This window comes from Chiloscyllium punctatum, chromosome 10 (genome assembly GCF_047496795.1).
Source record: "Chiloscyllium punctatum isolate Juve2018m chromosome 10, sChiPun1.3, whole genome shotgun sequence".
Classification (NCBI taxonomy): Eukaryota; Metazoa; Chordata; class Chondrichthyes; order Orectolobiformes; family Hemiscylliidae; genus Chiloscyllium; species Chiloscyllium punctatum.
This window is the reverse complement of record NC_092748.1, coordinates 112,829,785-112,843,786: the sequence shown is the minus strand read 5'-3', so window position 1 is coordinate 112,843,786 and position 14,002 is coordinate 112,829,785. Positions and strand designations below refer to the sequence as shown.

At 44.2% G+C, this 14,002-nt stretch overlaps 1 protein-coding gene across 1 annotated transcript in view; it reads left to right on the top strand.

The window, feature by feature from the left end:
* Positions 1-14,002, top strand: part of LOC140482445 (indian hedgehog protein-like) — a 72,923-nt gene that overhangs the window by 53,339 nt on the left and 5,582 nt on the right. The window contains exon 2 of the mRNA XM_072579949.1: positions 9,578-9,839. Coding sequence (XP_072436050.1) covers positions 9,578-9,839 — 262 coding nt within the window. The remainder of the gene's footprint in view (positions 1-9,577; positions 9,840-14,002) is intronic.

The window sequence follows — 14,002 nt, the reverse complement described above, 5'->3', positions numbered from 1 at the left end:
AGTCCTGTGTGGGAAGTAAGGATGATGCCACATCCAATTGAATAAATTAATAAAAATATAGCAGTTAGGTTCTGTAATGGACTGCTGATAGAGATTGGCACTCAGTGAATAATAACAATGTCCAAGTTAGGGGGAAAAGGCAAGAGTTTGGCAGTAAGTGAAAATGCTCAGAGTTGGTGTGGCTCAGTGGTTCGCACCATTGCCTTATAATGCCAGGAACCTGGGTGCAAATCCTGCATTTGGGTAACTCTGTATGGAATGTGTACGTTCTTCCTTGTGCCTGCATGGGTTTCCTCCGGGTGCTCCGGTTTCCTCCCACAGTCCAAAGGTGTGCAGGTCAGATGCTTTGGTCATACTAAATTGTGTGTAGTGTCTAGGAATGTGCAGGGTAGATGGATAAAATGTGGGGATAGAGTGGACTGTGGGTCTAGGTCAGATGCACTTTGGAGGAGTGATGCTGACTGAATAGCCTCTTTTCAAATTGTCGGGATTCCATCCTTATGGGCCAAGTGGCTTGCTCTGCCATTAAGGGACTTGGAGGGCTCAACCCTTTGTGCCCTCTGTGTTGGGAAATCCTAGCAGGAGTGAGGCTGTCTTGATGCTGCTAGTTCCATAAGCCTCTCTATCATGTCATAGTAGTAACCCACAGAGCGGTCAGACATTAACACAGAGGTGAAGGCGTTGATATGATTCACATCCCTTTCCACCCCCTGTTCTGTCAGCATTGATGGTACACTGTCAAAGTCTGACTGACTTCTTTGGACACTGTCAACCCACATTCCATTCCCAAATGCGTTGGGCAGATATGACCTCCTTTCTGTTAGCACAGACACTTGGCTTGTGGAGTTTCGAAGACAGACTATAATATTTAGGTGTTACCTGACTGAGGTGTGATCTCATATTAAATCACAAGGTGACAACAATAAAACTGAAGTGTGATGGTACATTTTAGGTGGTAAACATGAGGCTATTGAGTTCAATAAGGTGTCAGTGACTCAGTCTATATTGTTCAAGGTTTAATGGAAGTGTAATATATTGTGGAACATAATTTTACAATGTTTATTACATCTGTGTTATGTGGAATTAAGGTGATAATGGATGCAGGTGTTCAAGTGGGCTCGCAAAGTTGGGAAAGGTTTACATGACGCAGACAAAAAATCCATTGTCACTCGCTTACATCCTTATCCAATTCAGTATCACACTGGCAAAGATAAGCACAGTAGGAAAATCAAGAGCACTGTTCCTTCTATCACATCAGTGACTGCATTCCATTGTACACATTCATACATTTTTAGAATGTTGAATCATCTCTGAAATGGAAGAAAGCTCAGTAGGTTTATACCTTCCATCGTATTGCCCCTATCACACTCCCTGCAGGACTAATATGGCTGTTCAGCAGAATATAAATGGAAACGTTGGCTGCTGTCATCAGACCTGGCAGTGTTGGTGGAGAGAGATGCAATTGTTACGGTTTCAGCTTAGTGACATTTGATCAGAATTGGAAGAGGGGAGAGATGTCAAAGATCAGGATTGTGATGACAAATTCTCCACTTGTCTGGACAAGTGCAACTCCAATAACACTCAAGAAGCACAACCACAATTTCTAAATAACTTTTAACATAATGAAATATCCCAAGGCATTTCACTGGAGAAATATGTTCCATTGTACAATAGATACTTTCAGAATCAACTGATAATCAATAAAAGGAAGTAAGTATGACACTGAGCAACAGAGGAGATATTAGGTCAGGTTGGAAAATGAAATTGGTTCTCTAGGACATTATAAAGGAAAGAAGGGGGCTCAGGTAGAGGCCCAAAAAATTATGACAGGCATAAATTGGGTGGATAGTCAGAGGCTTTTTCCCAGGGTAGAAAGGTTAACTACAATGGGCAGCATGGTGGCTCAGTGGTTAGCACTGCCGCATTACAGCACCAGGGACCCGGGTTCAATTCCAGCCTTGGGCGACTGTCCGTATGGAGTCTGCACATTCTCTCTGTGTCTGTATGGGTTTTCTCCAGGTGTTTTGGTTTCCTTCCACAATGCAAAGATGTGCAGGTCAGGTGACTTGGTCATGCTAAATTGTCCATAGTGTTCAGGGATGTGTAGGCTATGTACATTAGTCAGGGGTAAATGTAGGGCAATAGATCTGGGTGAGTTACTCTTTGGAGGGTTGGTGTGAACTTGTTGGCTGAAGGATCTGTTTCCACACTGTAGGGATTCTATGACAAGAGGACACAAGTTCAAGGTGGGGGAGGGGGAGAAGTGTGGGGAAAATGTTTCGCACAGAGGGAGGTGGTTCCCTGGAACACACTGCCAGTGGAGGTGGTGGAAGCACTCACATTAGCAATGATTAAGGCTTATCTTGATAGACACAGGTTTGGAAGGTGAACAGAGGGATACAAACTGCATATGGGCAATAAGTAGCAGGTCTAAATAAGGACTAGGAATAAGCACAGGCTTGGTCAGCCGAAGGCCTGTTTCTGTGCTGTATTGAGTTGTAATTGTTTAGGAAGAAAAGTAGAGAGGTAGAGAGATTTAAGGAGGGAATTCTAGATTTTAAAGTCGGGCTGATAATACAGCCATGAATGTTGAAGCAAATAAACTCAGGAATATTTGAGGCCAGAGTTAGGCAAGTACAGAGATCTCATAACATTGTAGAGCTCAAGGGGATGACAGAGATTGCCAGAGGTAAAATCATAGTAGCATTTGAAATGAAGGATTGGATAACTTTTTTAAGAAATAGAAAATGAAACAAAAGTACTGCACATGTTGGACATCTGAAATTAAAGCAGAAAGTGTTGGAGAAACTTAGCAGGTCAATAAAGCCATAAAACCACAACATATAGGAACAGACAAAGGCCATTCAGCCCATCACGTTTGCTCTACCTTTCAATCAGATGGTGGCTGATCTGATAATCCTCAACTCCACTTCCCTGCCTTTTCCTTATAACCCTTGATTTTCCTGACTGATTAAAAATCTCTCAGTCTTGAATATACTTAATAGCTTCAAGAGCCCTCTGTTATAAAGAATTCTGTGGATTCACTATGTTCTGAGTGAAAAATATGCTCTCCAACTCTGTTCTAACTGGGTGATCCTTTATTCTGAGGTGATGTTCCCTGGTCCTAAACTGTCCCACAACAACCCCACTTGGACTTATCCTGTCAAACCCCATTAGGATCTGATATGTTTCAGTATGGTCACCTCTCCTTCTTTGAAACTTTAATGAGTAAAAGCTCAAGTTAAGCAATCCCCTACTCATAAAAAAAATCTCTCTGTACAGGGATCAACCGAGTGAACATTCTCTGAAATGTCTCCAGAGCTAGTCTAACTTTCCTTAGATATGGGACCCTAAACTGTTCGCAGTATTCCAGCTGTAGTCAGACTGGTGTCCTATATAATTTTAGCAAAGCCCTGCCATTTATATACTCCATTCCCTTTGGAACCTGGTCTGGTAACATCTGTGGAGAGAGAAATAAAGTTAACTTTTCAAGTCTGATATGGCACTCCTTTGGAATTGAGTTACTGACTCCACTCTGGACACCTTATTATAGGAAGGCTAAAAGTGCTGTGAAGAAAGTCCAGGGGAGATTTACAGGACACGAAAAGAGAAATTGCTGGAAAAAGCTCAGCAGGTCTGGTGGTTCTGTGGAGAGAAATCAGAGTGAGCATTTCGGGTCAAGTGGCCCTTTCTCAGAATTGATGGTAGGTAGGATTATATGGTTTGCATGCAGGAGATAGGGTGGGGAGAGGGGTAAGGAATAAACAATAGAGCCCAAAGGGAGAGAAAAGAACAGTTAGACAAAGGAGTGGGTAATAATCTGGTTTGGAGGTTGAATAGCTATTCATAGGGACTGTTAGTGGCTAACAATGGTTTGTGTGTAATAACAGACAGTAATAACAAGGCCTGGTGTGTGGGAGATGGGACCTAAAGTTTTTGAACTCAATATTGAGTCCAGAAGGCTGTCGAGTTCCCAAGCGGAAAATGAGGTGCTGTTCTTCCAGCCTGTGCTGGTCTTCGCTGGAGCACTGCAGCAAACCTGAGACCGAGATGTTGGCCAGGGAACAGGGTGGGGTGTTAAAATGACAGGCAACTGGAAGCTCAGGGTCTTTGTGGTGGGCAGAACGTAGGTGTTCTGCGAGGTGTTTCCCCAGCCTACCCTTTGTTTCCCCAGTGTAGAGGAGACCACATTGTGAGCAGCGGATGCAGTGCAGATTTACAAGACTGTTGCCAGGGCTCAGAAACTGCAACTATGAAGAAAGATTGGATAGGCTCGAGTTGTTTTTCTTAGAACACAGGAGGCTAACGGTTGACTTAATTGAGATGGACAAAACAATGAGGGACCAAGACAGAGTGGAGGTGGGGGGGTGGGGTGGGGTTACTAGTTTCTTCTAGCAGAGGGGTCGATTATAAAGGGGGGGGGGCACAGATTTAAGGTGATTGGTAGAAGGCATAGAGGGCACTTGAGGACAGTCTTTTTCACCCAGAGAGTGTTGGTGCCTGGTTTGGCAATGGAGAAACCCTCAATTATTCAAAACGATCCTTGTGTCCGAAACATGGTTTCTTGCAAAACTGGAATGTGGGATTGGAATGACGGCTAGATTTCTTTTATCTCAGCCGGCACAGACACGATGGGCTGAATGGTCTCTTTCTGCACTGCGATTTTTCTGCAGTCAAATGCCTCAGGAACTCTGCTCAATCCAGGACCTGGACTTTTGATATTTCCTCACCTCCTCCCACCGTGCAAATCCTTGTTTCAAATTTTTGTTACATTTCAAAATCAAAAATCACGACGTTTGTGGTTTAAAATAAACCTTTTGGTCTACAACCTAGTGTCGTGTGATTTCAGACTTTGTCATTCCCAGTCCAACATGGGGGCCTTCACATCAGTGTTACATCTCAGACATTCTTGTGACAAAATCAAAGGTTCCTGACCTGAAATGTTAACTCTGTTTCTATCTCCCTGCCAGTGCTGCTCAACCCACTGACCATTTCCAACAGTTTCCATTTTTATTTGTGATTTCCAGCACCCGCAGTGTATGTGTAGAATGGCCGGAGGTTTCTCTCCCCTCACTTTGCTTCCATCCTGTGGGTCTCCCATAGGTTACCTATTGAAGAGACCTATATCCCAGCATTGACCCTGAGCCTCGTCAGGTCTCAGATGCTGCCTGACCGGCTGTGCTTTTCCAGCACCACACTTTTCAACTCCGATCTCTAGCACCTGCAGTTCTCACTTCCTCCTGGCAGTCAAAGATTAGTCTGGTACCACAGTAATCAGTGCTTGAACCCCAACAATTCACGATACATATTTTAGTGATTTAGAAGGAAAGGTACAGAGGCTTTGGAGAGGGTGCAAAGAGGGTTTACCAGGATGCAGCCTGGACTGGAGGGCTTGCCTTATGAAGAACGGTTGAATAAGCTCGGACCTTTCTCTCTGGAGAGAAGGAGGAAGAGAGGAGACCTGATAGAGGTGTCCAAAATAATGAGAGGAACAGATAGAGCCAATAGCCAGAGACTTTTCCCCAGGGCAGGATTGACTGGTACAAGAAGTCATAGTTGAAGATCTTAGGAGGAAGGTATAAAGGAGACATCAGAGGTAGGTTCTTTACACAGAGAGTTGTGAATGCATGGAATGCGTTGCCAGTTGAGGTGGTGGCAGCGAAGTCATTGGGGACATTTAAGCAACTGCTGGACATACACATGGATAACAGTGAGTTGAGGGGTGTGTAGGTTAAGTTACTGTATTTTACATTAGAATTAAGTCTTGGCACAACATCGTGGGCCTAAGGGCCTGTTCTGTGCTGTGTTTTTCTATGTTCTATGTTCTAGAAGATGGAACTCAACGTAGTATCTCCAACTTTGTAGACACCATCAATCTGGATGGAATAATGAGCTATGAGAAGAGAACGGGGAAGCTTCAATGTGATTTGAACAAGTTGAGTGAGTGGGCAATCCACTTTGATCGGAAACGCAGGAAGGGAGATTATGATCTGAATGGCAATAGGTTGGGAAAGGGGAGATGTGATTTGACCTGGGTGTCCTTCTACACCAGTTACTGCCAATAATGTAAAAGGTGCAGCAGGCAGTGAAGAAGGCAAATGGTATGTTGGCCTTCAATGCGAGAGGATTCGAGTACAGGAGCAGGGGTGTCTTGCTACAATTGTACAAGGCCTTAGTGAGACTACATCTGGAGTATTCCGTGCAGATTTGGTCTCCTTATCTGAGGAGGGATGTTCTGACGATGGAGGGAGTGCACTGAAGGTTTACCAGACTGATCCCTGGGATGGCAGGGCTGAATGGCCTACGCCTGTTCCTATTTTCTATGTGTTCATGTTTAGTTTCTTCGTTCTTCCATCTCTGATCTTTCGAGGCATTTAGCTTTACATTTAGCATTTCTTTCAAAGTGTTAAATGACTTTGGTATTGTAACATTTCCATTTGATCCAATTTGATGCAATCATTTATTAAACCCACAGCACAGAGCAGACCATCAGCCCCATTAGTCAATGCTGGTGATCCACACAAACTTACTGCCATCTACTCCAACTCACTCATTAATAAATCCTTTCACTTTCACATGCTTCCCTGACTCAACATTTCCCTGCAATTGTGAGTTCTATGTTCTAATCCCTCTCTGGGTAAAGATACTCCTTTTGAATCCTCAATCAGATTTATTTGTAACACAGGATGGACTCAGTGGTTGTCATCAACCTCCCTGAGGCATTTCTGCTATCCCTTACCCTGTGTATAACAACATCAGGCCACGGGTGGAACGGTGACTCAGTGGTTAGCGCCAGAGACCCGGGTTCGATTCCAGCCTTGGGCGACTGTCTGTGTGGAGTTTGCACATTCTCTCCGTGTCTATGTGGGTGTCCTCCGCGTGCTCCGGGTTTACTCCCACAGTCCAAAGATGTGCAGGTTAGGGTGGATTGGCCATGCTGGATTGCTTATAGTGTCCAGGGATGTGCAGGCTAGGGGGGGGTTAGCCATGGGGTGGGATGATTTTTGGAGGTGTGATGTGGACTCAATGGGCCGAATGGCCTGCTTCCACACTGCAAGGATCCTATGAAATAAACACAGCACCCAAATCTTAGTGAACAGCCAGCCATTGACTGCCTTGGAGTAAATTATTTCAGAATGCGCAGAATAGATGCATTCCTGTAAGGAAGAAAAGTCCCAAATGGAGGATCCATGGTTTGTGGCTAATGAAAAAAGTCAGAGATGGTATCAAAAATAAAAAAAATAGGCGTGAGAGTATATACAAAGATGGGTGACACATCAGAAGAATAGACGAATACAGTCTACAAGCCAAGTTTCTGTTCTCTGCGGCCCTTTGATCAGCTAATCTGTGAGAACTGGAATTATCAGAACGATCTTATGTGGAAAATTAGATTGAGGGTATTCAGGTGGGATGGGCCTAGCTGGCTAAATGCGGTGCTCAGATCATAAGCACATATTTGCTCTTCAAAATGTAACTGCTCTGGTGACCTATTAGCAATGGTAAACTGAAAAGGTATGCGGCTTTATCTGGGAATTGGCACAGCTTGTTCATTACTGCACAATTAAATAACCCATTTGGCAGTACGATCGGAAAGCCAGGCTATGGGTGAGTAAGGGAATGCAAGACCCCTTTTCCTGCTAATTGGCGCTTTTGTTTAATTGCTGCTTCCCAGGCACAATGTGACCTTGTCAGGAAAACCGTGTCCCTGGCATGATTCACGTGTGTGCGCCAGGGCGTGTCCGCATTAACCGCTCCCCTCTCTTCCCATCCCTTCCCTGTCACTGTGGTTCCACCTGGTTCCTCACCCAAACACCATTCTTTAGGATCCAGCCCCTAGACGCCCTAGGAGATCCATTCTTTGTTCAGCCCCAATATCTTTACACATTACACTGTCCGGTCAGGTACTGGCTGAAGTGAACTTCTGCCCAGACTAAATCACAAAAAGCTTCTCTGTGGACCGTGACAGTGCTGCTACCATCAGTGGGGCTGACGTTCAGATAAAACATTAAGCTGTAACCTATAGGTCGTATGGCACTACTTTGAAGACAAGCCTAACACTTCTTCCTGCTATCCTGGTTAATATTTATCTCCCAATATTGTCTGCTTGTGGGATCTTGCTGTGTGTGCATTGGTTCTTCACATTTCGACAGTTGCTGACACTTCAGAAATTCACTTCGAGATACTCCACAGTTGTGAAACACAAAGAACAAAGAGCAGTACAGCACAGGAACAGGCCCTTCGGCCCACCCACAATGCCATCCTAAACTAAAAGCCTTTTTCCTCTAAAGTGCTCCATATCCCTCTATTCCCTGCCTATTGATATATTTGTCGATATTTATATGGATATCTGAGAACTGTAGCCACTTTAATCTTAAGCGAAAATAGCAGTCTTTGTGTATATTATGTAAAATAATTGCTGTCCATGTGTGTAATTTGTGGAATAGCAGACCCTCTGTGTATTATAGGGAATAGCAGACCCTTGTGTGTAGCAAACCAGTCCCTGTGTATATTATTGAACATTGCCATCCCTGTGTATATTATAGAGAATAACAAACTCTGTGTATATTATATGAATAGCAGTCCTTGCGTATATTATATAAAATTGCTGTCCCTGTGTAAAGTATAGAGAATATCAATCCCTGTGTATATTACAGAGAATAGCAGACCCTCTGTATATTACAGAGAATATCAGTCCCTGTGTATATTATATAGAGTAGAAGTCCCTGGGTGTATATTACAGAGAATATCAGTCCCTGTCTATATTATAGAGAATAGCAGACCCTGTGTTTATTACAGAGAATATCAGTCCCTGTGTATATTATAGAGAATAGCAGCCCCTGCGTATATTACAGAGAATAGCAATCCCTGTGTATATTACAGAGAATAGCAGACCCTCTGTATATTACAGAGAAAAGCAGTCCCTGGGTATATTATGGAGAGTATCAGTCCCTGTGTAGATTATAGAGAATAGCAGTCCCTGTGTATAGTATAGAGAATAGCAGACCTTGTGTATATTACAGAGAATAGCAACCCCTGTGTATATTATAGAGAACAGCAGGCCCTGTGTATATTGTGGTGAATAGCAGTTCCTCTATATATTCTAGAGAACAGCAGTCCCTGTGTATATTTTACAGAATAACAGACCCTGTATATATTTCAGAAGTTGGTAGCCCCAGTGGATACTACAGAGAATAGCAACCTTTGTGTAAATGTTTGAGATTGATAGCCCCTGTGGACACCACAGAGAAGAGCAGTTCCTGTGTATATTGGCCCCGATTTTGTTATGGAGAATATCAAACCAGGTGTTTAATACAGCGAGCTGCAATCTTTGTGTTTTGGCGTCACTGTGAATTTGTCACCTGTTAGTGATCATGTCACTGGGACCTGCCCATTGTGTCTCTGATGTGTGTGTGTGTATATCTCCCTAAAACAACTACGTGTTCACTACTGAGCAGCCTGCCCAGACTGAATGGGTACAGGTGGGAGGATGGGTAGTTGGGCGGGGCAGGGAATGTGGTGGTTAGATATAAGCTATATCGGACCGTGCATTAATAACTCTCGCCTTTGCCCTTTGCAGCGGTGTAAAGACAAGCTGAATGCTCTGGCGATCTCTGTCATGAACCAGTGGCCAGGGGTGAGGCTGAGAGTAACAGAAGGCTGGGATGAAGATGGTCACCACTCTGTGGAATCCTTGCATTACGAGGGTCGAGCTGTGGATATCACCACCTCGGATCGAGATCGCTCCAAGTACGGGATGCTGGCCCGTCTGGCAGTGGAAGCAGGATTTGACTGGGTCTATTATGAATCCAAGGCTCATATCCACTGTTCTGTCAAATCAGGTAAAGGCTTTTGCAACAATTTTGTACCTATGTCATCAGGCTTTTAAATATCACAGCCGATAATTTCACTCAGAGTTACAATACTTCAAATAGCCTGGCATATGAGGCGAGGCAATAGCTTTGTGGTACTATTGCTAGACAAGTAATCCAGGGACTCAGGTAGTGTTCTGGGGACCTGGGTTCAAGTCCCATCACAGCAGATGGTGGAATTTGAATACAATTAAGATCTGGAATTAAGGGTCTAATGATGACCATGAATTCATTCTTGGGGGCAACACCCATCAGGTTCATCAATGTTCCTTAGGGAAGGAAACTGCCATCCTTACCTGGTCTGGTCTACATGTAACTCCAGACCCATAGCAAAAACTTGGGGGCAGCATGGTGGCTCAGTGGCTAGCACTGCTGCCTGACAGCTCCAGGGACCCGGGTTCGATACCAACCTCGGGTGACTGTCTGTGTGGAATTTGCACATTCTCTCTGTGTCTGCGGGGGTTTCCTCCCACAGTCCAAAGATGTGCAGGTTAAGGTGAATTGGCCATGTTAACTTGCCTGTAATGTTCAGGGACGTGTAGGTTAGGTGCATTAGACAGGGGTAAATGTGGAGTAACAGGGTAGGGGAATGAGTCTGGGTGGGTAACCCTTTGCAAGGTTGGTGTGGAATTGTTGGGCCGAAGGGCCTGTTTCCACACTTTAGGGATTCTATGACTGTCGGGATTCCAAATCCAACTGGTCTCATAGCATCTGTGGGGAGAGAAACAGAGTTAACGCTCTGAGTCTTGTTCAGAACTCTTGAGTCACACCTTTGACTTGGAGACAGTGAGACAGGTTAAAGGAGAAACTTAAAAAAAAACTGCAAGATGCTAGAAATCAGAAACCAAACCAGAAATTGCTGTAAACACCCAACGGCAACATCCGTGGAGAAAAAGTAGAATTAACATTTCAGGTCCAGTGACTCTTGTTCAAGAATATGAGGTAGGAAGCTCTGGAGATGCAGTCAGTGACGATCCTAAAGTGTTGAGTGGTGAGGAAAAGATCCAGGGGGTGATAGGAGGAAGCATCTTGAGAGTTGCAAGGTCCTGTAAGGTCAACATTGGCTACATTGACAACAACAGCTACCCCGCTCTTCCTGGCAGACTGCTACAAAAAAGCCAGGGTTAGCCCTGAGAGAACGAAATGCAGCAGGTTTTGAGGGAGACAGGTAAGAGTGAGTGAGCAAAGTAGAGAAATTAAGCTGGCTGGTGTCACATCAACATTTCTCAATGAGAAACAGATAAAAGGCCAGAGGGAGGAGTCCAGGCTGAGAGGGAGTATCGGAAATGGGTGAAAGGATCTGTGTGGCAAGGACAGAGGACCCCTCTCCAAAGGAATGGACATGGAGGTGAAGATGACAGAGGAAGAATTTCATGCCTGAAGTTCATTGGGATTGGAGCATAAAGGGATAAAAGAAAGTCCTTTCCCTGGGTCAGACTGTTCAGCATCAGAGGGTATAGTGAAGGCATGATAAGAGGCAGGTTAAATATAATGCTGGAGTCATAAGGATGTGCAGGAGAGGATGGATTCAGAGGGACCTGTGAAATGTTGGAGCTCTACGTTACTTCATTCTGACCTAGTTCAAGTATGGTTCAGTTGGTAGCATTCTTGCGTCTTAAGTCAGACAATCAAGATGAAACCTCAGAGAATTGAGCAACAATGCAGAACTGAGGCAGTGCTACTCTGTCAGAGGTGTCATACATTAGATCCTGAGACTCTGTAATCTCAGGTGGGAAGAAATGGAAATATTGGAAAAGGAACAATGCGGTTATCCCATGACCTGACAGAATATTTATCCTTCAGACAGTATACTGATTATCTGCTAATTCTCATGTTGCTATTTGAGGGAACCTGCTGTCTGGAAATTGGCTGCTGCTGTTTATTTCTATAGAGACTAGACTTCAAAGAAGGAGAGGATGGCATGGTGGCTCAGTGGTTAGCCCTGCTGCTTCACAGAGCCAGGTTCAATTCCAGCCTCAGGCAACTGTCTGTGTGGCGCTTGCATTTTCTCCATGTGTCTGTGTGTGTTTCCTCCAGGTGCTCCAGTTTCCTCACACAATCCGAAGGTGGCCATGCTGAATTGCCTGTAGTGTGCAGCCTAGGTGGGTTGGCAATGGGAAATGCAGGGTGATAGGGTAGAGGGTTAGGTCTGGGTGGGACATTCTTTGATGGTTTGGTGTGGACTCGATGGGCCAAATGGTCTGCTTCCATACTATAGGAATTCTGTGAAGTATTTCAGGGGATGTCCTAGGATTGTAAAAAGAGCAAAATAAACACATTCTTTCTAACTGGGGACACCAATGCCTGTCAGCTGCTGTTACACAAGGGAGAGCAGGCCAGGGGAAATCACACTTGGAGGTCTGAAATATCCTGGAAACCATATTATAAGTTGCAGCACTGGAGAAGGGAAAGGAAATAAACTGGATAAAGATACGACGGGGAGGAAAAAAGGAATCGATGAATCCATTGATCAGATCATGTAGAACAAAGAACTGTGGAAACAAATAAAAGTAGAAAATGCTGGAAAAACGCTGCAGGTCTGGCTACATTTACAAATAAAAGTTTCAGTCCAGTGACCCCTCCAGTGATGGGGCTTGATGGAATAGTTTGCAAAGAGGCTCATATTGAGCATAAACAGCAGCATGGATCCTTTGAGTTGAATCAGCTGTTTCTGTGTTGAACATTCTGTGTTTGTTGTTTCATTCACTCCTGGGATGTAGGTGTTGCTGTCTGAGCCAGCATTTATTGCCCATCCCCAATTGCCCAGAAGGCACTTAAGAGTCGACCACATTGCTGTGGGTCTGGAGTCACATGTAGGCCAGGATAGCAGTTTCCTTCCCTAAAGGACATTCCTGAACCCAATGGGTTTTTCTGACAATGGATTCATGGTCATCATCAGACTCTTAATTCCAGATTTTTAAAATTGAATTCAAATTCCATCATCTGCCATGGCAAGTTTCAAACCTGTGTCCGCAGAAAATTACCTGGATCTCTGGATTAATAGCCCAGCGATAATATCACTAGGCCATCGTCTCCCTGCGATGATGGGCTGCGATGTTGTCTGTCCTTAGTTGCCCCTTGAGAAGGTGGCAGGAGCTGCCATTTTGAACCGCCGCTGTGTATTTGGTGTATGGACACCCACAATGCTGTGAGGGAGGGAGGACTTTGACAAATGTGAAGTATTTTGTCCCATACTGCAGATAAGCCTCTCTGATGAGCTGGCAGATAGAAGCAAGCTCAATTCAAGATACTTTCCCGTTTCTGAATGTCAATCATTGAGGCTTTATGTCCAATTTCAGCCATTGCCATGAGGATCAGTATTACACGTTTCCTGGCTGGTTCATTTCAATGGGTTAGTTTTGCCTGACCCACCAATGACACAGAGGGAAGTCTTAGAAAATGTTGTCAAGCCTGACTGAACTACCTTGCAGAACAGCAGGGCCTGAGAGTAGGATGGAGGACAAAAGTCAACTCTTCTTCTCAAATCCATTCAGAACCTAGGGCCTTAAGGTATTAAAGCTGAGAATGAATGGATCTGGAGGAAGTTTCAGCCAGAAGCCATATATGAATTAAAAACAGCAGCGTAGGAAGATTACGTTTATTGATTTAAGGAGTGTGCTTTCAGTTCCAAGTATCAGCTTAAAACAATTGATCATTAACTGAGACATATTTATACTGAGTCATTATCAGTTAATGCTACACAGGGCTGCTATTCTCTGTAATATGCACGGGGCTACTCTCTATACACTGAAACACTGTAACTTCTAATGTACACAGGGGCTGTTGTTCGCTTTAACATACAGAGAGCATACTATTCTCTAAAATTGCACAGGGCTGCTATTCTCTATAATATCCACAGGGCTATTATTCACTACAAAGGTATAGGGATTGCTATTCCCTGTATGATACACATGGGCACATTCCCTACAACATACTTGAGAGCTGCTATTCTTGGTAAGAAGGGAGCAGCTATTCCCTTTAATATTCACTCAGACTTTATTCTCCTTAGTGTACACAGGGGCTGTTATTCTCAAAATATACAGAGGCAGTTGTTATGTATAACAAGCTAGCAAGCTGCTATTCCCTGTAATGTAGACTGGGCATTATTCTTACAGTGTACACAGGGACTGATA